General features: G+C 40.6%; 1 protein-coding gene across 5 annotated transcripts in view; it reads left to right on the forward strand.

Moving 5' to 3' along the window:
* Positions 1-641: 641 nt before the first annotated feature.
* Positions 642-26312, forward strand: part of STXBP5 (syntaxin binding protein 5) — a 126243-nt gene continuing 100572 nt past the window's right edge. For 3 of the 5 annotated variants that reach the window (XM_081186298.1, XM_081186300.1, XM_081186299.1), the window contains exons 1-2: positions 642-2220; positions 3795-3892. In XM_081186298.1, the coding sequence (XP_081042424.1) occupies positions 2065-2220; positions 3795-3892 (254 nt within the window). In that variant the 5' untranslated portion in view covers positions 642-2064. The remainder of the gene's footprint in view (positions 2221-3794; positions 3893-26312) is intronic. The other 2 variants (XM_081186301.1, XM_081186302.1) reach the window with 1 other exon arrangement.

The raw sequence follows: 26312 nt of genomic DNA on the forward strand, positions 1-26312 counted from the left end.
CTCTACTACTGCGCGGAGTTTAGAATACGGAACAGATCCCCGGGCTCTCCTGGGGACCAGCGGAGATCACCTCCAAGGGCCGTCGTACTACTCTGTAGCAGTGGCGGTGGGCGGACGTGGAAGAGAACGTGCTGAATCAGCAGACCCAGACTCTGGGGGCGGGGGATTTAGATGAATAGCTGCCCCAGCTGATCTGTTTCTGAGCTGGCCCTGCGCTGCTAATCCCTTATTTGAACAGTTAAGATACAGCCCGCTCCTATGCAGTTTCAGCTAGGAAACAAGTCCCGCTGCGTTCCATGGGGTTTACTCTTAGGTAACGTGCGTAGGACTGGAGCCGTAGCTATTTAAGCCACATCAGAAGGGAGAGTTAGCGCGAGAGAGTGGGGCCAAACCCACCACACGTGCAGCTGGATCTAATCATGCACGTTAGGGGGGCGGGTGTCTGTGTTACTCCCTGAGTAAGTGATTGCGGCCCTAAAGGCCTTCCTTGCACCGACCTCGACCAGGCACTAAGGAGCAATAAATAATTTGGGGAAAGGGGGGGGGGTAGATGCATAAGTAAATAAAGAGGGAAAGGTGGGGGAAAGCAGTGACATCCGGGTGCTGCTGGAGGCCTTTGAGCGCGCATGCTCCTCGTTACTCGCTCTGGCTTTGCCACCACCAGCAGTTTAAGGAGGCAACAGCGGCAGCTGCCACAGTGGTGGCGTGTGGAGAGCGGGTGGGGGAGGGAGGAGGAGAAGGAAGGCGGCGACAGCAGCAGCAGCAGCAGCAGCGTCGTTGCCGCCGCTGTTTTCTCACGGCGGGGGCTGAATTTCCGTGTTTGTCGAGCGAGGAGGGGAATCGAGGCTGGGAAAGGGTGGAGGAGGTAGCGGAAGCCCGGCGCAGCCTTTGCGAGAGGATGGTTGTGGGGGCGTGTGACAGCCGGCGGCACAGCCGCCGCTACCACCACTGCGAAGCGCCTCAGGTGACGCTCCCGGGGCAGGAGTCGCACTGAGGGGAGGCCGGCGTCCGGGGCGGGCGGAGTTGCAGCGGCGTCTGGGGCGCAGAGAGAGAGAAGGGGAGGAGGCGGCGGAGGAGCGGGGGGCACATGGCGGGATGACAGCGGCTGCTGTAGTTGCTCCCAGTATGCGCGACTGGCAGGAGGGGAAAGGGGTGGGAAGCTGAGGCTGCTGCTGCCGCCGCTGTCACTTCTTGGTGGCTCGCAGCCGCACGAGCGCGGGGGGAGAAGGCGGCAGAGAGAGAAGCAGCGAGGCAGACGCGCGCTCGGCTCGCTCGCTTGACAGGCGCGCAGTAGCGAGGGGGGTGTGCGTGTCGTGTCGTGTGTGCGTGGGGAAGGGACGGGCCTGAAGCCAGTGGCGGAGAGAGGGCCCAGGATTAGGGCTTGGGCGGCGAGGCGCAGCGAGGCAGGGAACGGCGAAGCCTGCAAGAGGCTGCCTGGGAGAGGCCTTCCAGGAGGAGCCTTGGAGGGAGAAGCGAGGCGGGAGGCGCTCCGACTATTCCCGGCAGAAGGAGGGTGGGGGAAGCCGCCGCTGTCTCCCGGCTTTCGCTTGCCTGAGAGTGTGTGTGTGTATGTGTGTCTTCCGTGCGCGTCTGGAGGAGGAAGCGCTGCTGCTGCTGCGTTAACCTCGCGCTATATTTATTTACTCCGTGCTCCTTCCTTCCTGTCGGGCTCTTCCTCTTCCTCGGCCAGGTCCACTCCCTTTCCCTACCTGGCGAGGGTGTCTGTGCTCTGCCCCCTCCGCCTCTGCGTCTGGTTCTCGGTCCCCTCCATGCACATCATGGTGGTGGGGATGGTTGGATGAAGGGGAAGGTGGGGAGAGAGAGAGCAGGGGAGAAAGAGGCGTTTGTTTCGGTGCCCCCCCCCCCCGCTTCGACCCCGTCGGGACCAGCCGTCCTGCCCTCCCGCCTGCCTGCCTGCTTCTTCCCTTCTTCGGCTCGCCTCTGCTGTGCTTTGCCTGAGGTGCGTGTGATAAGGCGGGAGCAGGAGCCACGGCAAGAGGCGGGTGGCGAGGGGGAGGAGGGAGAGGAGGAGGGAGAAGAATAGGGTGCGCCGCCGGAGAGACCATGAGGAAATTTAACATCAGGAAGGTGCTGGACGGCCTGACGGCGGGCTCGTCGTCCTCCTCCTCGGCTGCCGCCTCCTCGCAGCAGCCGCCGCCTGCAACCCGGGAGAACGACATCCAGGAGACCCTACAGTCCGAGCACTTCCAGCTCTGCAAGGTGAATGCTGCAGCCGTTAACAGCCGGTTGGGAAGGAAAAGGGGGGGGGGGTGGAGGACGATGATGTAGCCATGATGGGCTCTGCAGCCTCTGGACTTTGATGCTTCCAGTTCCAAAGCTGTCGATTTGCATCTATCTTCCTCTTCTTCTTCTTTTTTGATACAAAAATTATGGTGGTGGGGGAGGCGACGCCGATGACGCCAATGCTATGATGGACTCTAGGCTTTTATTTAGCAGCATCTTTTCCCCTCCAACCACAATTCACCCGCTTGCGTTTCAGGCTACAGTATTCCTAAAATGCACTCGCGGATCTTGAGATGCCTCTCTCTGGAGGAGAAACATCTAATGGGCTCATCAGTGCTGTGTTCATCAGTGTTATAAAAAAGGGGGTGGATAACGGGACCTGGCACCGAATTCTCCTCATCATTCCATGCACAGGCATTTTAACAAGCTTCAGCGCAATCAGTTCATTATAGAGGAATAGTCTTTTAAAATTTTTAGGATGGAGTGCTTGGTTGGATGAATTAGTAATATTTCTATCCAGACACAGCACAGTATATGCAGTTGAGGTCTAAATTCCAAAAGGATGATGCAGCAGTTTAATTCACCAGCTGTGCCAAATTGAAATAAGAAATGATGTGGATGTTATGCTCATCTCTACCTTTGCAACACCTGTGGCCGAAGCTGCTGTAGTTTGACTTGTTTGTGTATTGAACACTTTCTCTTAAAAAACAACAACAAGGGGGGGGGTTGATCCTAAAGATTAAAACACTTTTAGTGTTACCTGCGTTGTATTCCCCCCCCTTTCCCCTGCAACTTCCCACCAGCTAGCCCAATTTGATGATTCAGGTGTGACACATGTATTTCACTTAAGTATACTTTTATTTGCAGATTTCCCCCTACATTTTAGTGCCACAAAAAGCTGAACTGAGATGCACATTTATTTTTGTAATTATAAGGCATGTGGGACATGCACTTGAGACGGAATGTGATAGAAAGTATTTTTTCCATCTTAATTTATTTGGCTCAGATATTGCAAAGAAGGGGACTGCTATTGCAATTTCTAGTTGCGGGTGTCTGTGTGGGTAAGAGTTTTTTGAAAGCTACCCTGGGCTGGCAAGCTTATGTCATTCAGGGCCTGCTTCAGAGAAATAGTGATGGCTCTCTGAAGAGCCATTTTAATAATTAGTGGTCATTTAATTTACAGAACTGGCTGCATCATCACATTTCCCAGGGACTCTTGATTCTAATTCAGATGTCTTAACCACAGCTATTTATGGAAAGAATTGCAGATTAGGCTAGGAATACAATAAAGGTGAGAGGTGAATGGGTAGATTGTTTTGTTTAAATATACATGAGTAGGGATAGAATTAAGGTTTCATTTTAGCATATCCATGTTCAGTGAGGTTTGAATTAATTATTTACCCTTTTTTAGATAATTCTGCTCTTTCATATACTTGTGGTTCCTTTAATTAAGTGAAAGTAAAATGACATTGCTTCTTTCTCATTTGTTCTTTGTTTTATTTTTCTTCTACTGCCCGTTGCACCATTGCTTCACCACTCTGACATGACAGACTGTACGCCATGGTTTCCCCTATCAGCCTTCGGCCTTGGCTTTTGATCCTGTTCAGAAGATACTTGCCATCGGGACTCAGACTGGCGCTTTAAGGCTGTATCCTTTTATTGTATTTCTTAAAAGAAACTTACTAAGAAGATTGCCATTGCCTACTGTGCTGTGCTGGAGTTAGTGTCTCAATTCACTCTGCAAGTCAGGTATGCATTTGAGTGGGGGAGGGGAGAAGCTGCTGTTCCTTTGCATTTACTTCTGTTTATCTGATGTGCGTGTACTAGCAATGGAACCAGTACTTTTATTTTCCTGGGAAACCATCCTGATTATTTTTGCAGTATCCCAGCTAACAGCCTGTCTAGTTTATTTAGCAGTGCTTAATGCAGCTAAGTTAGTTTTTATCTTGTAAACCGGAAATATGACCCTTATGTCTATCACTCCCTTTTGTTGCTGTAAGCGTTCCTTGCTTTAAAGCAACAGATAATGTTTTCAGTGTAGAATATAAGGATTCTGTATAGCAATCATTATTTTACAAATTGTAACTGGAAATGAATTTGAAATGGGGGGGGGGATAACACTATGTATTTGGCTACACGGATAAATCACTTCAAGGTGTTCCTTTACAAGTAAGACACAATTTTACTGTAAATGAAAAAATTGTTTTGTGTTGATGTGTGTCCTTAAAATCAAAATGAACAAATATTAAGCCCAGATCTTTCATAGCTAAATTTGAGAAAATAGAAATGATTCAGAAAATCATTGAATAATTGCATATGCAATATGGCACAGGTAACCATTGTGATGATCTCCAGCTCCCTCATCCCTGGGCATTGGTCATGGTGACTGGGGATGATTGGAGCTGCATCCAACAACTTCTGGACAGCAGCACAGTGGCTCTCCTTGCATATGACAGGCATAGGCAAACGCCGGCCCTCCAGATGTTCGGGACTACAATTCCCATCATCCCTGACCACTGGCCCTGTTAGTTAGGGATGATGGGAATTGTAGTCCCAAACATCTGGAGGGCCGGAGTTTGCCTATGCCTGCACTATGACTTCGCTACTAGTTTTGATGAAATGCACATTTTTTAAGGGAAAGCTTTAATGAATAATAAGGGTAGTAACCCGTATTCAATGCATAGCAGCATAGCATACCCTCTTATGGAACAATTTTGAGTGGCAGGGATGCTAGCTGGATTATATATGAGTTTAGTAGAAAAGAGTTGTTAATATGGTGGTGGTTGATCAGTAGAACTTTTCACTATGGTATAAATAGGGGTTGGAGTAAATTTTTAAAAATAGTAAATAGTGAGTAACAATCTCTTCTGCTGCAACAGCATGTCCAGTGATAAAAGCTGCAATACTGTGCACCCTTAAATGAGAGTAAGTGGTATTAAGAAAAGAAATATTTTATTTTTAAAAAGCCAGCAAACATATGAAAGAATTCCATTAAGGTCACTCAGTGTATATTCAACATGCAGTATGCTTTGATGGTCAGAGGTAGATATAAAGGAATGGGGCACTATATTCCCCTTGGGTGTTGTTGGAGGTCTGGTGGCCTTACGTGACCTCACTTCAGCCACTATCCTGAGTTGTGCTTGGGCAGGAAGGCTTCTGGAGCCACAGGCTGAGGTTGAATAAATGAGATTTGTTGGTCTATTCCTGGCATATTGGCCATAGCAAAGGAATTTTCAGGTTGTGCACTCAAAAGTGATGATAGTTTCATGATTTGGTTGCTTGGAATGACTATAAAGGGTTGTAGTTTCTGAAGTAGGAATGGTTAGCTTGTGGCCTTCCAGATGTTATTGAACTACAGCTCCAATTGGTCCTAGCCAGTATAGCCACTTATTAAGAATTATGGAAGACATAGTTCAGCAACATATTGAGAGCTACAGGGTGGCCATTCCTGTCCTAAAGACACATGCAGTGCTAGGGCAGGCGTGTGCCACACGTCTTTTTCTTACAAAATTCTGCCGGAAAGACAAGCTTTTACTAGCCACAAAATTTACTTCTGAGTAAGCTTTGATAGAATCTGTCTGCCCATCTAATAGAAGGAATAGTTTTTAAAAAGTGGGTGTTTTTTGTCTTTGTTTGCGCTGCTTATTTTGTTTTTAGTTACAAGTTTAGATTCACAGTGTTGAATCTGCATATGGCTTTTTACATCTTAAAAAACATTTACATTTCACAATGTGAAGCAGTTTCTTTCTGAATTTTTAGCAGTAGCTTCTTTTCCTTAGCTGAAAGAGTAGTTGTTGCCAGAGTCAGCAAGGTGTGGCTGTTGTTTATTTTTTAATTGCTGATTTTCAAGGGTGAACACCAGGTTCCATGTATTGACCCACCCAGATTGAGAATGGATCAATGTGTGGAGGCTGATGCTCAGTATGGGGTGAGACAAACAGGAAGTAAGCTCTTTAAGGCATATCCTTCCTCTGGCACTGCTTCCTGTAGAAGGGATTCTTGTTACTTAATTTGGAATGTTACAAAAAAGTGAATGAAGACTCAAATCAGTTTGATAGTTGGGAGTGAGTTGCTACAGATCACTCCTTAGAGGAGAAAACAGGACAGAACAATAGACATAGTAAAAGCTCCACCACTGTGTCTTTTACCCAGACTTGGTCTTCAAATACTGCTCATGACAATACCTTGTAGCACTGGATGAAACCACAAAGACTCATGGTCGAACTGACTGTCAACAACAATGGACATAGGCCGCTTTTAGCAATTTGCACCTATGATCAGTCTGTCCATTGGGACTGTGCTGGTGAGCATTATATTTTATATATAACATATTATATGCTTTTGCCGTCACATTTGTTGAAAAAAGTTTTGGATTATGAAGAGAGTGCCCTAGCATACTTTTCAAATCACCCTAAACAACTGATGAAACATGTAAGCACAGCTTGATATTGTCATCTGGATTATTGCCCTCTTCATTGCCCTCTTATTTATTTGTTTACCTCCCCATCTTCGTAATGCAAAGGAACATGTGTGTACAGCAGGCCTTGAAAGTCTAGGACAGGGGTAGGCAACCTAAGGCCCGGGGGCTGGATGTGGCCCAATCACCTCATTCCGGCCCGCAGATTGTCCCAGAATCAAGGTGTTTTTACATGAGTAGAATGTGTTCTTTTATTTAAAGTGCATCTTGGGGTTATTTGTAGGGCCTGCATGTTTTTTTTAATATGAGTAGAATGTGTGCTTTTATTAAAAATGCATCTCTGGGTTATTTTTGGGGCATAGGAATTTGTTCATATGTATTTTTCAAAATATAGTCCGGTCCACCACATGGTCTGAGGGATGGTGGATTGGCCCATGGCTGAAAGAGGTTGCTGACCCCTGGTCCAGGGAAATGTCTTGGAGCTAGGGAAGAGAAATTGTATTCATCTTACATTAACCTAAAGGGGGGCTATCAGCACCTTCCCAGTCTTCAGATTCCTAGTGCAAATGTTTTCACAACCATCTATCCAGCCACTGTTGTAGTAAGTAGCCTGTAGTCCCAGAACTGTCACTTCACAAATAATGACTTTCTTGAAAGTGTCGCTTCATTTGCTAAAACAACTTCATTTGCGAACACTAACAGTTGCAAATAAAATGAAAATTTCTGTTTTAACAACTATGTTAAAGGAAGTAAACGCCCTGCCAACTTTTAACTTTAATATTTCCTTAGAGTTTGTAGCAAAAAACCTACTCCCCTCCCCTCCCCATATTAACCTCTTCCTCTTGACCTTCTGGCACAATGGACTCAACTGACTTTACCTCCTTTTAAAATTTCAATAGGTATAACAGATTAACAAACTTACAAGCTGCTTTTGTTTCTTTCGGATGCTTTGCTTGCATATATATGACAAAGTGGTATCAAATCTTAATTGCTTTTCTAAAAATGTCTTTGCATTATTGAGTACATAAACCATATTTAGCATCAAATGTAAGCATTTTGTACTTTGATCTAAAATCAATTTGAAAAAATTTGTCAGTTCACAGCACAAGTAAAATGTACAATTAGCCTTTCCCATTTATTGTTTTCCCTTATGAGAGTAAGTTTATTCCAGTCACTTCTAAGAGTAATGTGCCCCTTAGCTTGTCTTCTTTCGGTGTGGCAACCACCAATTTCCCACATTTATAGTGCTTGTATGTTTTACACTTCTGAGTCACCATCAGCCTTCATCACCTGACTTCCCTTTTATAATCCAGAAATTCTATTTTGTATGAGGATATTTATTATGTCTAGGTGGCAATATCCATTGATTTTGCTAATAGAAACTGAGATGAAACTTCATAATCTTTGTCATCCGTTCAGGCACTGATTAATTGCTAGAAATCTTTGCACCTATAAAGAAAGGTTATTTGAGATCTCCCTGTGAGATCTTCCTATCCAGTATCTTGCAGCACTGAAAACCTCATAAACAGTGGATCTCTGCAATTTGAAGATTATATATAAAGCAGTATGTCCAGAGTATCTCTTTTTAGCCATCTCTTTTACTTGCTTGGTGATTTTTCAACACCACAAGTGGTTTGTGTTACCATCTTCTTTGAATTTCAGTGTCTTCTGCAAATGAATAGTGTGAGGAGGGCTTTTTTTTCAGCTGGAACTCACTGGAACTCAGTTCCAGCACCTCTCAGGTGGGCGCACAAGTAGGTGTTAATGGTGATTTCTGGCACCTTTTTGAGCTGTTCTGCTCCTCCTTACTAGAAGGCAGGGGCAGCAAACCACAATCCTTGGTGTGGTGTTATATCCAAACTGGAAGTTGTGATTTCTTTTGCACCAAACATAGCATTATCTGTAGCTAAGGTTTGTTCTTCGCTTACTGATTCTGGTTTCTTTGGACTGAAACTACTCACAACCTCCAATTTTGAAATAACGCTAATCCATGAATCAGTCACAGGTTTTGTGTAAGTTATCTGCTAATAAATAGGTAATCTAGGTTGTCATTAGGGACACAAAATTTCTGAAAAATTTGAAACCATAGAAAAAACTACGCCCTCCAAATAAAACAACATTTTGAGGAAAAATGAGATGTAGGCAATACTTAAACAACAGCCATCAGATTATTCTACCGCTTTAAGAGCCTATAGCACATCAATTATAATTTAGTTAATAGATATAATTGTACTATTTGGTATATTTTTAAAATGTAAAAGTTCTGTGCATATTTCCTCATAAATAAACCCCTGGTTTAATAAACCTTATCCAATGTATGACTAGTACCTCAAAAGTAGAAATGTCTTAGTTTGTACTAACAAAATTGTGAATATACCCAATACTCAAGAGTAAGTGAGTGAGCTGAAAATAGTAGCATGCTATCCAAGTACATGTTTCCTAGTTTTGTCATTTGATAGATGGGGGAGAAAAACTAGGAATGCTAATTTTGTAGTAAACGAAAGACAAAGTTCCTTCTCATAAAGAGACCTTTTAGGTCAGAGGAAGCTAATGAGGTATTGCTGGACTACAATTCCCATCACCCCTGACCATTAGGTGCCTGTCCTTTGTACGGGTCTGGAAACAAAGCCTTATGAGGAAAAGTCGAAGGAATTGGATATGTTTAGTCTGGTAAAGAAGAGACTGAGAGAAAAATGCAACCCCATCCAGGGTTGTATCCTAGATTTGGGAACTACTCACCCACAAACCCTGTCCTCCCATGATTCAGTTTATTGGCCCTCATCCAGTCCACCACTGCATCCAGGCACCAGTCCAGGTCTTTCATACCCTCTCCTGATTTCAATGTAACTTGAGAAGCAAGATGGGTGTCATCAACATACTGATGACACCTTGCCCCCAAACTCCCAATAGATTTATATAGCTGCTGAATAGCACTGGGGAGAAAATAGTGCCTGTGGGACCCCATAACATAGTGGCTATGGGGCCAAAGAGCATGACTCTGCAATATCTATCCCATGGACTTGGTCCGCCATAGTCGGTGGTATCAAAAGCCACTGAGAGATAGAGTAGAAGAAGCAGGCTTGCACTCCCACTACCCTTATCCCAGTAACAATCATCCATGAGGATGACTGAGGCTGATTCAGTCCTGAATCTGGGTCTGAACATACTTTGAAATGGATGTAGGCATTTTTTTCTCTCTAGGAACACCTTTAGTTGCTCTACCATGACACTCTCCACCATCTAACCCAAAAATGGTGTAAACAACTCCAACAGTTGGATGCAAATGTTCTTTTGACCGTCCCTATTTAGTAGACAGCAAGCTATTTTTGTTCAGAATGCCCTTTAAATGTAAGCTTCAATAGTTTTCAGTATAACACCTGAAATGTGGGTACCGTATTCTGAAGACATCATCATCAGTTTTTTCACATGCAGGATTCTGCTTTGGTTCTTGAGAATAGGGTGATTTGTGACACTTAACAGACCGGTAGCAAATTATTCATTTTAGTTTGTAGAACGTAGCCATATGTTTTACATAAAAAGGTGTTTTATTTATAAATTGAAACATCTGTTTGGTTTGTTCTGGCATTTTCTTTTTGTTATTGCAAGGGTAAAGCAGACCCGTACTCTGTCTTGTGGTTAAAGTCATTGCAGAATGTGCAACCTCCTTCTGGCACCACTCTGCTCAGTTATACAGGAGTATCCCTACATTTCTTCTGCTTGGTGCTATTTTATGGTGCTATCACTATGCAATGTTCTAACTTCAGTCTCACTCGAATCTGAGCTTTGCTCTTCATGTTCAGTCTTCCTTTGGAGGAAGCTTGGAAGCTCTTATATTTTCCAGTCCTTGTTGTGGTTAAACTTGAGTATGATGCCATTATAGGTATAAATATACACATATGCAGGTCACCATGCAAGTAGTGCAATGCCAAGATGTTAGTGGACCATTTTCCATGGTTGAGGTTTAGCAGTTGCTTCAGAAGGATAATAGTGCTGGAGTGCTTTCAATTCCACCCAGGTAGTTGACAGAGTTTTTATTGGTTTGGTGATCTTATGTTTTAGAAGCTTCCTACTGGGACTGAAACCATATTTTAACCGTTAGTTTGGGGAGTTTGATTGTGGTATTTCTTTGATAATTAATATGTCCAGGAGATGTTTCTACACATCATGTGTAATTGCTCATGTTATTCTAGTTTCCATGTGATGCAGTATTGTAATTCTGTGCCGCGTCACTCTCAGTTAACTTAGCGTATTTATCAAGCTTATTTAAAATCTCTTTGTTGATAGTGTAAAAGAAACTATAAGCATTTCCTCAAGCAAGTTAGTTTTATTTAAATTGCAATCTGTTTTCTGGAAACGTTTGTTAATAGTCTGTTCACAGCAGGCTTGTATTTCTAGCTTTCTAATTTCAGCAGTTTTCTGACCTTAGTCTAGTTTCTCCCTTGTCAAGGTTTTGGCACCAGAAGTGTCATAGCAGCTTTAGGTCTTAGAACTTTGGCTTCATAAATGATGACTCTGTATGCTGAGCTTTTTAAGTGTAATGTGAGGGTTCCACATTTTTGCTTGGCGTGTTTAGTGTGCCACTGACCCCTGGCAAGACTGTCACACCCCTGTTGTCGTCCTCCCCCCCCCCCAAAAAAAATTAGGAATTGCATAGGTGGGTGTGTATTGTCTGGGCAACCACACCTGATCCCAGCCCAGCAAGCTTCCACCTTCCTTGTCCCTTATGTAGCCAATATGCCTGGAGTGCCTCAGCCACATAACAGTTAACAGCACAATCCTAACATTGCTTACTCAAAAGTAAGTCCTGTTGACTTCAGTGGGGCTTACTCCCCCCAGGTATGTGACACTAGGATTGCGGCCTAAATGGGAAAACCTTCAAAAGTGCTTTCTGAATTGAATCCAGTCTGGGGAAGGGAGCAGGAGTTATCCATTTCCTTGTGTGGATGTGCAGGGAAGGGTCCTGGTGATCACATTTTTTTTGGCATAGCTAATAAAGTGAGCCATTTTTTAAAAAAACCCTTGTACAAGTTGATTTAGTTACTAAAATTGGGTTTTACTAACCATACTAATGGAAACATTTTCCTTAGTTGTACAGTGGTACCTCGAGTTACAGACACTTCAGGTTACAGACTCCACTAACCCAGAAATAGTACTTCGGGTTAAGAACTTTGCTTCAGGATGAGAACAGAAATCATGCTCTGGCAGCGCAGTGGCAGCAGGAGGCCCCATTAGCTAAAGTGGTGCTTCAGGTTAAGAACAGTTTCAGGTTAAGAACAGACCTTCAGAACGAATTAACTTCTTAACCCGAGGTACACTATACTTGCAATACTTTTTGTGAGTTTAAATTCATCTTCAGGTAACATGTCAATTCATCCTTGTATTTAGCTGTTTGCCTAATTGCCGTAGGAGGAGCACATCGGTCTATCCTTTTTTTACACTTTTAGACTGCAATCCAATACACATTTACCACGAACTAAGTCCCATTAAACTCAGTGTGACTTACTTTTGAGTAGACAGGCATAGAATTCCGCTGTTAGAAACCTTCATTTAATGCTATAAAACAATGATTTGCTACCTTTGGGGCATCTGTTCCATAGGGTGGTATTTATATTTGAATCAATTAGGCAAATGATCTAGAAAGTAACCTAATTGTAATTATACCTGGCTTACTTCAACTTGGTGGTGCAGTTTTACAGAACAATCAGATGGATAATGTGCCTTAGTAATTTAGTATTTCTGCTTCTTTGCCATATGTAAATATAGCAAGGTTCTTATAACTACATTTATGTTTCATAGTTGAAATTGTATCTTTCATAGTTGAAATTGCCTTACCAATAAGTTCAAAAAAGTTGTTGATCAGACTTTTCCCTGTATGCCTGTGCTAATATTTTGGGGAAGGTTTAGTGGCATTTGTTACACTTAATGATGGACAAGGGCAATGGATTTACAAAAGCTTGTCAGCAAATTTACCTGGAAGTTAAAAGAGCGAGAGTTGTTGCAGACACTCTGGGCTTGTCATCAGCCAGGAGACCAGGGACTATTAGGAGGCAGCTTCCCCTGCCACCCAGGAGGGTGTCTCAAGGGAAGTACCAGCCTAGCTTACCCATTACCAGAGAAGGAGCAGCTGCAGGAAGCGTACTGTTCTCCCAAAGAGAGGACATTCAGTTCCAACTGCTACTTGCACTGGGATTCAGGAGCAAAAGGCAGGCACACACTGGCCTCTGTTATTAGCTGAGTTGAGTGAGTGTTTGGCTTACAACAAGTTTCAATATTCTGCCTTTATTATCATTTGATAGACAGGTGATTTTAAAAAATAAAACGATTCATTTTTAGCCTGGCTGATCAACAAACCTGAGCTATATTTTCAAGAAGCTGTGCACAGATTCTGGAAAAATCCCAGATCGCCCTGGGTTGGGTCCATCTGGGGCTGTCAAAAGGGAGGTGAGTGGACAAGCACATTTTTAATTAGAGTTTTAAACCCTAATTAAATCAACTGTGAGGGGTGGAGAAGGGGGAGAGACAGACAGAAGCTCACCTCCTCCCTCACTGCTATCCACGTTTAATTAGAATTTAAAACCCTAATAAATTAAATTAGGAATGTGCAAGGCCCCCAGTTCAGTTTAGGTCATCCTGAGGCTGATCCATGTTGCTGATGGGCTCCAGGTTGTGGTGGGGGGAATGCACAGACCTGCTGCTTATATTTTCTGTTTGAACATTGCTCAGACAAAAAAACAAAACATAACATAACTTGGTACTTGCCCCAAATGTAGAGGAAGAAAGAGAGTAATAGTAAAAATTAAGAGGATAATAGGAGTGGTGGCAGCAAGCTGCTTTGTCTTTACACTCCTTAATCTTTGAATCGTAAAACCGGTAATACGTGTATGTCTAGAATTGGAAAAATTGCAGAACACAGTGAGGAATAAGTCGTAAGAGGTTGTAGAGATTCCTTTAAGCTGACAACTGGATGTCAGCATTTACACAAAGATTCAGTTGTTTCTGAACCCTTATCCAGTTTATTTTGTAGTAGCCAGGATGTAAACAGATAATTTTAAACATCAGCAGATAACAATGAACACAAATTGACACAAGGTATTTGTCAGAGGATGTTCTAATCTCCAAACATGATATAAAACTGATATATTAACCTATCCTCGTTTCACAAATTGCAGGGTACACTATATGTTAGGCCTGTGCACTACTACTACTACTACTACTACTAAATACTGTATGGCTTTGCAGTTTGAATGTTGTGGGCAGGCAGCTCAGCTAAAATCAAGAAACCATAAAACATAGCCTATTATGAAGAGATGAAGCTACAAAATTTGAGACAGACAGCTACAAGGGTTTAGGGTTTTTTTAAGAGAAGCTTTTTAAAGCTTGCAGTTTTTAAACAGGACTCTCTCCCTCCCTTACTATATGGAATTTAGTGTGTTCCTCTAGGGTTTTAGTCTAATGGAAAGTCTTTTCCCTTCAGATTTTAAAGAAAGGTTTAAAAACCAGTTATCCTTGACTTTCCATTGAAATATTTTATTATGTAAGTGGTTATGGGGTATTCACTGGTACTGTATTTATTGAATTTTATTGTACTAGGCATATGTAAACAGGCTGTTCTACTGTGATTTGAATGGTATGATTTAATGTTTGCTTTTTAATGGACTTGTATATAATAATGTAGTGGGAAGCCTATTGTCTTGAAAACAGCTTAGAAATATCTGACATTTAAATTCTTTGTGTGGCTTTGTAACAGTGTTATAGTACTGTTTGGTGGACACTGTAAAGCCCTACCTGTATGTAAAAGCCCTCTGAGCAACTACTTTTTCAGGCAAAGAAAATGTTTGGGCCCTTTTTACTCTTTGTTTCAGAGCTCAGGAGCTCAGCTCACTACTGTGTCTTTATGTTAAGAGCACTAGGTTGTGATAATTTATTTCTATGTCCCATCCAAAATCACTGTGGTGAGAAGCTGAAGAGCAGCGTTGGCAAAGCTATTCCATTCAGGGAGGAACAGCAGGATATAAATGTAACAAATTCCTGGTTGGAAACCACTGCTGTCAGTCAGATCTACACCCCCTGTCCCAACTCCCACCTCCTCCACTGGTGTTGTCTGGAGATGTATTTTTTAACCTGCAGGTGGTCAAAGTCCCTTTAAAATGGATCTGTATCCTTGGGACTGGCACTTTGCTCTTAGAAAGACTGGGCTACAAACTGGGATGTGTCTCATTCAAATCTCTACCATCAACTTTTTGAATGGCCTTAAGCTCTTAACTTCCACCAGCCCCCCAATAATCTTTACAGGAATATTGTGAGGATTAAAATAACAATATGTGAACTGCACTGAAAGCTCAAGTACTGTACAAATGCATTAATATCTGTTGTTAAAAAATTAATAGACTGCTATACATCCTGTACATTTTTATTATTACACACTGTTCTGAGTGAAGTGCTGGAACTGAACAATTGACCAAACATTTGTATTATACTTGAGCTTTGTTAAAGCTCATCAGTGTTTTCATAAGTATTTTGAGATATAATAATCAGCAAGATGCAGATGAAATATACCAAGTGTGAAGAGTATAAAATTAATATGTGTAAATAAGCAAGATTGAGCACATACTTGGAGGACAAGGTAGGGTCTGTCTAGTTGTTTGGTCCTAACATTTAGTGTGAATACTATAGTATTAACTGATCATTGGTGCGACCAAAGGATGCAGTCCTAATCATATTTTATTGGAAGAAGGTCCTGTTAAACAAAATGGAACAAATCTGGGTTAATATACTTCGGAATATGCTGCAAACACATGAAAATGCTATTTTTTCTTGTGATTGGATCGTAGGAGATACTGGTTCCTAGTAACTGTGCATCTGCAGTTGTGCATTATAGTTTCAGTGACATGGTATCAGTTACTATTTTTATAAAAAGAACATACGTTGGCTGCAAGTTAATAGCAGTAGAAGTCGACAACTGGATTTTTACTGCATGATAAAGGCATGACTCTGCTAAATCATAAAGCTGCTTATGTAAAAGCAGTAATGATAATAGTGTGTTGCTCAGTGCTGAATGAATGCTTTCACACTGAATAATGTATTAATTTAACTTTTGCTTTCTGCTTGAGTTGTAATCAGTGAAATATTTCATCAAATATGAAATTCAGGCTTGGTTTTCATTTGAGGATATTTTGAGAGAGATTAGGAGAGACTGCAACAGTCCACCATAATATAGGGGAGTAAGTTCATTAAACTTGGAGCCATACAAGACATTATGTGATTCATAATCAGAATCTTCCAATGTGTCTTTTCTTAACTTGTTAGCAGACCTATGCTTTGAAACAGCATGAGTGTTTAAACTATCTGTACCTGACTCTCCCCCTCCCCCCCAGCTAATAATAGCCTTAGGAGACTATTTAGATCAAGGGTCAAGTTAAATATCTTCTCCCAGTGCTCATCTAACTTGATCTTAAAAGCAGTCATGGGAGCTTGCTATTGAAAACAAAAACCCTAAAGCAGGAAATGTCAACCATAAGTTGGATTGTAGGATATCTTTATAGATTTGTGTCTGGCTAAGCCCATAGTTGGTAAAACTACCATATAAAACATAAATCACATAATTTACAAGCATACAATATACCTAAGCCACTGTATGTGCTGGCATTGGAGAGTCAATTCACTGTAAAATAAGACTGGCTTTATCAAGGATGATAGATTCTCTGATATCTTCCTTACATCTTTTATCACTTGGCAAATTAGATCAATTAAATTGTTTCTTTTGAACATGATTTATGAAGCAGTGCGCAGTGAACCCAATGCTGGGTAGATTTTTGTTTGAAATGTTTAATTGGACTGTACTTTCTCTAACAGTATTTTTAAAACTTTAAAACACCATTAGTATGCTGCTGTCTCCTAATCTTGCCAGATATTACATTATTAACCTCAAAACTGATGAGAAAGCAAGTGATTGCCTTGATGCTCCTTCATTCACGCTTAACAAGCAGCATGTTGGCACATGTATTGAATCACTCCTATTTTGGTTGTCCCGCCAGTAGGAACAGGGTAAACAAACCAGGAAGCATTGGCTTTGTGTTCCAGGGAACATGGTTTGTTCCCACCCCCCACTCTTCACAAGTTATGATGATTACCTGAACTCTTGGTTTGTTGACTTGCTGATTGTGACTTTTTAAAGAGCAACCATATATGCTACTTGTTCTCAGTAAGCCAGGAAGTTTGCCTTACCATTGGATGCCAGTGCTGCCAATAGAATGCAGTAATCTGTCATTGAATAGACTGGCTGTAGTTTAGTTTTAATTTACAGATGCAGTTTGAAACTATTGTTGACGATTGCATCCAGTGATGTGGGTTTCCTGGAAAAGAGAATTTTTTTGGGGGGGGGGGGATTGATTGCCTAGAGTGATCTAGTTTAGGATGTTGACTAAAGACAAGTAAAACAAAACTAAGTGCTTTGAAACTGCCAAGCTTGCCTAATACTGTATTTGCAATCTATTATTTGTTACTAATGAACTTATGAAACAGAAAAAAGCATTGCAAACTTTTTGACCATTACTGATTTCATTTCTCACAGAATTCTGAAGTTTGAATTACGTTTATTAAAAACTGTAGAGACTTAAAGGACTTTAGCTACCAATTTTGGAAGTATGGGGCAAGGGCACATTAAATGACTCAGGGTCCATGGGGAATAAATTTAAAGACCAAGCTCCAAATGAGTACCAGACATGACAAGCACACTACTCCATTTTATTGACCTTTCATGGTAGGTACAGGATCAGGCCCCAAATTCCAACCTGCCTTTCCCAGACAGTACAGTCATAGCTTCTGAATAGCCTTTCCCCAAAAAATTCAGTGTTTGGAGTGTGTGGGTGTGGGTGAGAGATCCAAAGGCTCTGCTGCTAGCCTTTCCTTGGAATTACCTTTAGGATACTAGCATGTCCAGGACTTCCCAAACCTTATTTCAGTAGGACTGGGGAACTGAAGTCGTCTTCCCTCAGGGCTCCTTGTGCCTCAATGCAAATGGGAGAAGGAATTGTAGTGAAGCCAAGAGAAGGTGGTCTTTGCCTCACACCAGGAAATCACTACTATTGTATGTATGGATAAAATGCAGAATTGTTAATGCCAACATTTCAGAGTCGGTGATCTTGGTTTTCCAGATAATTTGGAAACAAATTTTTAAATGCCTTAAAATTGATTAGATCTGAATCAGCATACTTGATAGTAAACAAAATTAAAATGTGCGATGCTAATTTTACTAGTGCATGTAGGGTTTAATGTTCAGATAAATTCAGAACTTTACTTGGAAATCATCTTCATTGTATTACTTGTTAACTTACTAATTTTAGCATGCCTGAATTTCTCTGTGTGATAGTTCCTAGAGATAATCACCTGGAAAAAGGTTCCTTGGAACTATGAGTTTAAATTTCTTTTCCTGTTCTATTCGTTCCAGTTGCCCAGCTTCATTTGTACAGTGGTACCTCGGGTTACAGACGCTTCAGGTTACAGACTCTGCTAACCCAGAAATAGTGCCTTGGGTTAAGAACTTTGCTTCAGGATGAGAACAGAAATTGCATGGCAGCGGCACGGCAGCAGCGGGAGGCCCTATTAACTAAAGTGGTACCTCAGGTTAAGAACAGTTTCAGGTTAAGAACGGACCTCCAGAACGAAATAAGTTCTTAATCTGAAGTACCACTGTATTGTATTTCGTTATTATGTTGGTAACTTAATGAGGATGAAGTACACTGGCAGTCTGCTAGAGCAGAGCTGATGGAAGTCTCAATGTGAATTTGATCAAATGGATACAAGACTATAGTCACATCTACCTTGGGACAGTGGTGGCAACAAAGAGAACACACTTTTTACATCTTCAGTGAACTGCCCAGAAGAGCTGTTTAGAATGACAAATGGGCAGGTTTCAGACTTGTGCGGTATCATTAACAATGGACCACTCAGTAGCCAGCTGTGATATTTGTAAGGCACTTTGAGGGCAAAATTTCTTGGATTTGTGCCAAACTTGATGCCGCAATTAATGTAGTTTCATTTGGAGGTCCTTGGAGCATCATCTAGTTTACAGCCTGAGAGATCAGTTTCAGTTGTCATGGGATTGGGAGTTAGATGCGCTGTGTTACAGTGATTCTGCTCCTACCTGCAGAAAAGGAAAGTAGCACTAGGTGACTATTGCTCTGTCCCATTGCTTTGGGGCTGTGGGATTTCTAAGGGGTTGATTCTGTCTCCTATACTATTCCACATAAAACAGTTGGGAGCTATCACCTGGGGGTTTGAAGCGTGTGTCATCAGTGCAATGCTGTGTCCCTCTTAGCGCATGTTCACTATAAACTTTGTAGTTGGTGCCATGTTTTTACCCTGATGACTTTTTAAATAAATATTTTAATTAGGGCCTAAAATTTCTGGCTGCTTAAAAAATTACACTAAAAAATACGCTAAATATTTAAAATATTAAAGATGTGAGATACCCCTTAAAGAGTGCTTATCTTGCTATTTTTTAAAAAAAATAAAAACCTGTTTGGATACCACCATTCCACAAAATTGCTAAAATGATGTTGATTGAAAGCCTTTTTCATAGGCTTTCATAGAAGCAGCCAGCCCTTCATAGCATTGTAATATAATCAGCAGACAGAAAGCATTTGGATTTAGCAGAAGCTTCTGTCAGTAGGACACAGGAGATTCTGATTCCCACTCCTTTTACTGGTGGAAGGAGCATTTGGAACAGTGTGGGAAGTCACATTAATGTCTGCAGGCAGAGGCAAAGGGATGGAAATCATTTCCCTCATTGTTCTGCTGATGGAGGCACATATTAAACGTTCCCCTTGACCTAAAACAACACATTTTCAAAAACATGCAATACAAGGAGAGCAATCTTTCCAGAAGCAGCATACCATGAAAATCTATGGACGAAAAATGCAGAATCGTGGTCAGCATCCCAGTGTCTCGGCAAACTTTAACTTGATTAGAATAAGCCGTTCCTTATCCTTTCTACAACAAATTTGGCACATACCATCCTGAAAGATACCACTCTTATGCTGCTAAATTTTAAATTAGTCTGTTTAAACCATTTGCTAACTGTAAGACACAGAACAGGGGTTGCCGACATGGCACCCATGGGCAAACTTTCATTGGTTTGGTTTTTGTTATGTACTTTGCGTTTCTCATTTTGTATTTTTATGTTGTGAACTGTATGAACTGCCATGGGATCTTTGGATGAAGGGCAGTATATACGAATTAATTAATTAATTAATTAATTAATTAAAGTATCACACTCTTCTAGAAATAAAGTTATGGGGCAAAATGTACAGGTGCCTGCTAAATGATTTTTGTGACATAAGTGGTGTTGCTACCTTGTATAGCTATCCTAGTGCTGAGGAATACTTCTTGTTACTAGACAGTGACACCATTTGTGTGTGTCTGTAATTAGTATTATGTGATCTCCACAATCAGGACATAGGTGACTTCCAGTTGCATGCGTAACGTTGTCAGGGGTGTTTTTCTCTAACTTTGACTTATACCCCCCGGCCCAATGCCTGACATTTTGTTACTGGTTTCCCCAGCACTCTCCCAGAATTCAAAATGCACGTCCTGACAATAGAACTTAAACTTCCGCACCCCAGATTGATTGTTATTACGGCAGAATATGATTCAGCTGACTCATCCTTAACATTGCATCATTAAACTCTTTGCAGCATTCCATAGACTTGTTTTCTGTAATAGTGCTTTTAGCATTAGTTTTTGAAGCTTTGTTTAATTACCAGTTTTTGCTAGTGAGTGTTTTCCCTATCTACCCCCCACCCCCTGTTCTTGTGTTTGCTATTCTTCAGTTATTACTGTGGTCAAAAAGAAAGACATTAATGTACTTATGTCTACTTCTAGTTATTTTGGGGTCATGTGTTCTCGTATCGTTTGTGAGGAACACAGATTTTAACTGTAGTTAACATTGACATGGATTCGTTGAACAGATCAGTTGCATTCTAAATATACCTGTAGGTAAAATTTGATGAAGAACATTGTGGCTACATGACAGAAGGAAACACCAATTTCAGAGTGTTAATTTTGACCAGTCCTTGACTAAAACAACTGGAGGCCCTGGGCTGGGAGACCTTGGGAGGCCCAAACTTAATAGCATCTAATCATAAGAAACAAAACTTCATTTTCTTCTTTATCTGCTTAATGAAAGTAGAACGCTATTGATTTTTTTTTAGCATTGATTAAAAGATAGTTTATAAATTTATAACCTTTAATAAAGTTTACAAAAGTATCTAATTAAGACATTCACAAAGAACATTCATAGGGGAATCATAGCTATGTTCTGAGATTACACTATAACGTCAGATCAGTTTATTTTGAGCTCTTTTGGTTATCAAACTTACCAATTATATAAATCAGTAAGTCACAACTTATCATTTTCTATGTAGAGAATGTTTGGCTCAGACAACCGTTCCTGGGTTGACCATATGACTATATATCATTCTTTATTCTTTTTACTTTAAAAAAGATCTTTCACCAGTACAGTTTGTAACCCTTAAGCACAGGAACAATCTGAAAATTGTTTCCACATTTGGAAAAACTGTCTGAATTTTCTCCTGGAATATTATGATACATATATTGGTGGCTGAATACATATCTTTTTTAGGGTGAGGTTATTTTTACATACATGTGGAAGTACAAGAGTTCACTGACTAGGCTAAGGTCAACGTCTTTTGGATACTCTTGCATCAGCATTTCGACACCATTGTAAATCAGTTCTTTGGTTGCTTGCAGGTTCACCAAAAATGAAAAAAAGGTCAGCTACACTCCTGTACACTATTGCTCTTCTGTCTAGGTTGACTTCAAGAGGATCAATGACAAAAGGGATAAATGAACTTACTCAAAACTTGTCTCTTGGATAAAGTTCTTCTAAGGCTTAGGGCGCTGCCCCATCATTGTTTTGGTTTTTTAGTACTCTGCCTTCTTTTGGCAGTTTTGTACTTTACATCCATTAGAGTAAATTTAGCTTAAGTGGTGGATACAAACTGCAATCGCCAGCTGTAAATATTTGCATGTGCTCGATGAGATTTGCAGACTTTGGATTGCCTTGCTAACTTCATGAAACTGGTCTTGCAAATGTGTCCAAAAGTGAAGCATGAAAATGAATTCAAATTCTTCCATTTTCTGCAGAAGATTTTCAACCTGTCATGTAATATCTCCTTTTTCAGTTCCATCACAGTAAATAAGACTGAGGGTTTCAACAATGTAAATATGACTTTTGCTAATAGCTGTAGTAGCTTTGGTGTGAGCCTCCCATCTTGTGTCTGATAAATGTTTAGGAACTTCTGATGCAAGAGTCAATAATTTTTTAGCACTTCCCATCTTTTTGTAGAAGCAGAGAAAAAACAATAATGCTCATTTATTGTGGTAAAAAACTTCACTGCATCCAGGCACAAGTCAACTTCAGTTCATCCAGCTAGATTTAGGGAATGTGCAGCGCATGGAATAAAATTTGCAAACTTGTTCCTTTCCATAATTTTTTGGTGAATGACATTTTACTTTCCAGCCATATTGTCTGGATTGTCATATGATTGTCCTCCACATTTACTGAAATTTATTTCAAGAAATTCAGAATCAGCTCAGCCATACTTTCACCGGTGTGATTTTTCAGTTCAAAAAACCTCAGAAAACATTTGACTGGTAACCAATTACTAGGAGAAACATATCTAACAATGACAGTAAGTTGATCAACATGGGAAGCATCAGGGGATGAATCAACTGATAAACTAAAATAACCTGCCTGCCTGATGTTGTTCAGTATAACTCAAAATCTATTAGCCATCAACTCACATATGGTTTTGGATAGGTACAATGACTGACTAGAGTGTTTACCTCCATACTGATTTATGTGAGCACACAGGAAGGGATCAAATTTGGCAATTAATTCAAACAATTACAGAAAGTTATCATTGTTTGGTGAAGCAAATGTTTCATTATCTCTGCTAAATGCCAAGTCATTTTCTGCTGAGAGGGAAATCACTGCAACAACATGCTCTAACGTACGTGCCTCCGGTAATCCTACTCTGATCTGCACTTTGAGTTTTGATGTGAGTGTTTGACTATGCTTTCTTGTTAAGTATGTTAGCATGGAGTTTCTACAATTTTATAGTTTGCATGGATTTGAGCAAGATAAGTGTGATGCCAATCATCAAATTCAGTACAAGGTAAAGCTGTAGTTGAGGTAGTTTGGTTAGGGAAAAGTGTGCACACAAAACCGTAGATTTTCTGGGAGAATGCACTAGCCACTCTTGAGGATAGGTTTCTCCATTTACTTTGGTGGAATAGAATAAATTCTTAGAGCAGAACTGGGCTTGGTTCTTGTATGTTTGCTTCAAATTGGTAAAAGGGCTGCCTCAGTGTTGATATTACACTAGACCTTTATCAATCCAGAACAATACTTCCTTGTTATTCAATGTGGTCCATAAACCTACATCATTATTTCTGAAAATCACTAGTGGCATGAACAGTTGGTATTTTTATGTCTGCAATGTTAGTGTTTTCACTGAAATAATTTGCTTTGTTTCCAATTCTTTAAGATTCTTTAATGATCTTCAACTGCTTTTTCTTTTTTCTTTTTTGCATAATTATCTCATGGCTTGTTCCTTCAGCACCTTGTGTTAATTCTTTGGCTTTAGGTCCTGTCACTTCCTTGTCACTTTGTCCAGAAGTATCGGTATTTGTAATGGTAGTTACCGACAACAGTTCTCGAAGTTCTTGGAAGGTTGCGTTCTGTATATAAACTGGTTGTTCTTCAGACTGCTGTGTAGTCTACTTGATATTCTTCTCTTTGTAAACACAATTGTTCTGAATGTGAGGGATTATGTCGGGATGTTTCTGCCTGCTGTATAAAATCATATGACATGATTGGCTTTAAACATTTGAGTATTTCCTTCTTTTCGTCACTTTTCATTTACTACAACCACTTTCATATTGCTTACTCATTATCATTTTCACAAAAAGTCAAAATTATTGTGATCCACAATCATATAAAAGAATCCTCACTTGTTCTTAGAATGCATGCTATATCGATAGACAGTGATCTGAACACTTGTACAGTCATACCTCATTGTTACATCTGCTTCATGTTACGTTCTTTCAGGTTACATCCCGCGGTGACCTGGAAGTACCGGAAAGGGCTACTTCCGGGTTTCGCCGCTTGCGCATACACAGAAGCGGCAAATTGCAACCCGCACATGAGCAGACGCACCACTGCGGGTTGCATTCTTTTCATGTTGTGAATGGGCCTCTGGAATGAATCCCGTTCGCAACCAGAGATACCATTGTGTTGCTTCATTGCTGACTTTAACATTTGATTCTGAGTAGCTTTAAAGCCTCCATGAATTTTACTAAACAGTAAGTACTCACTTGTGTAACTGTTATACAGTTGCATAACTGTATATACAGACTCATACGGCACATGCTTAATGTTACTAAGCAACTGCACCTAGATAGTAAAAAATGCCTGTTTTATTAAAATAAAAAATGGCAAGAGGCCAAGGTCCTCCTAGATTATGAGTCCCTGGGCTGCAGCCTACTCAGCCCATTCGTAAATTCAGCACTGATTATAAAAGATTTGACTGATTTGTTTAAGGAAGTTTGTATTTATCCCTTCCACTGTGGTCACAGTGTTCAGGACTTGTTCCAATATAAAATTTCAAAACATGGAACCAGACAAAATATTCCTACACATACACACATGTGCATGACAGTAGCCCAATACACTTTCATTTTTATTTCTTTATTTCTGGCATTAAAAGCCACTTTGGGAGGATTAACTTTGAGACCGGACAATTATCCATGGCCTGTGTAACCTTCCAGCTCAATTACTGCAATGCATTATATGTGCCTTTGAAAATAGTCTGGAATTTTCAGCTGGCCCACAGTAGAGCAGCAGTATTATTATTGCTGGCTGATAGGTATCAGTACATCACTCTAGTCCTTTGTGATCTGTACTGGCTTCCAGTCCACTTCCAGGCCCATTTCAAAGTACTGGTATTAATATTTTATATTGTTATCAGGCATGTGCCGTCACTGTACTTCCATAAAACATTTTTGTTTAAACAAGCCTATGCAGGTTTCTAGAATACTCATATATTTCTAGTTTATTGCTGGTTTAAATTTTTTGAAAGTTTAAAATAGTAGTTTAAATCATTTCTGCCAATAACTTGATCATTTTATTCTTTTTATAAACCACTTCATAATCAAGCAGTATTTATTTATTTTTTGGAAATAAATAAAAATATACCTGTAAATAGCTTGGGGTCAGGATGCATGAAGGATTGCCTATTTGCTTACCAGGGCTGTAAGATGTGCATCAGAGACTCTCCAGCCTAATAAGGTGATGGGAGGCTGTTTGGTGAGAGGGCCTTTTGGGGTGGGGCACCCTAGGTATGGAATGCTTTCTCCAAACAAGTTTCCCTGGCATGTACAGTAGGAATTTTTTTAATGCTAGGTGAATACCTTGTTTTCATGAGTGTTTTTGGTTTGTAGAACTATCTCCAGTCTGTCATAGGGTTTCAACACTATAGGGTTGAGTGGATGATATCATGGGCAAGGGAAGATTAAGTATACCTTCCTGTTGTTAGAAAAAATGGCAACTGTGGCACTTGTATGTAACATGTACTTTACTGAAAATGTGCCTTTTGGACCTAAACGGAGAAGAAAGAAGGCATGTACTTTGAGCTCACTGTGAGTGTAGTTTTTCATGCATGTTTCTCATTTTTTTAATTATTCTGTCCTACTGAAAATGAGATACAGTGCCTTCTTGGTGATGGTACTGAGGTTTTTAAAAGGCTTACCTGAGTTCCTTGGCTTTTATACTGAAATTTTGGAAACATTTTATTCAAACACATCTTTATATTTAAGGAAGAATTAACATAGCAGTAAGGCACTCATTCCACCAGCACAAGCTTCTCAGCTTGATAGTCGAAACAACCCCCTCTCCTCTTCCTACATGCTGTTCTGGATCTTCCCCAGAGCCAATTTCAGGGGGAGAACCCCATTGCACTAGCAGAACTTGTCAGCTGAAAGTTCACCTCAGTTCTGCTGTTTGTAAATTTTGTATTAAAAATCTACAGATTTAAAGTGCTATGTTTTAGTGTGCTTTTCATAAACAACCAGAGAAATCACTGAGTAGAAGAGGACAAAAATAATGGTAACAATTAATAATGATAGTGAGCTATCCACTTACTACTTGGCTCCTGGGTGAAAGTTCACATGCTGGGCCTCCCTATACAGGGTGAAGGAATTGTGGGCGGATAAATGATTTGGCCGCAATAAAACAGGCTAACCCTTGGTTTTTCTAGCACATCTTTATGTACCCATGCAGGAGGAATAGGCACTCTTTACTTGCTTATTTATTGTTGAAAATATTTATATCCCAGCTCTCTAAAGACTGAGTTTGCTTACAGAAAACTAAAACAAATTGGTCACAATACAAACAATTTAAAACAAGAATAAATAATTTAATTTATTAAATCAACAGCCGGAAGCCTTTCATTTCAGAAATGGAAGGTGATGTTCTTCCATACTGAAAGGATAGCAGCGTGTTGATCTAGCAATTTTCAGCTAGCTTTTGATGTGTTAAGATCACCTTAACATTTCATTTTCCTGTGGT

Source organism: Podarcis bocagei, assembly GCF_964188305.1.
Source record: "Podarcis bocagei genome assembly, chromosome: 3".
Taxonomy (NCBI): Eukaryota; Metazoa; Chordata; class Lepidosauria; order Squamata; family Lacertidae; genus Podarcis; species Podarcis bocagei.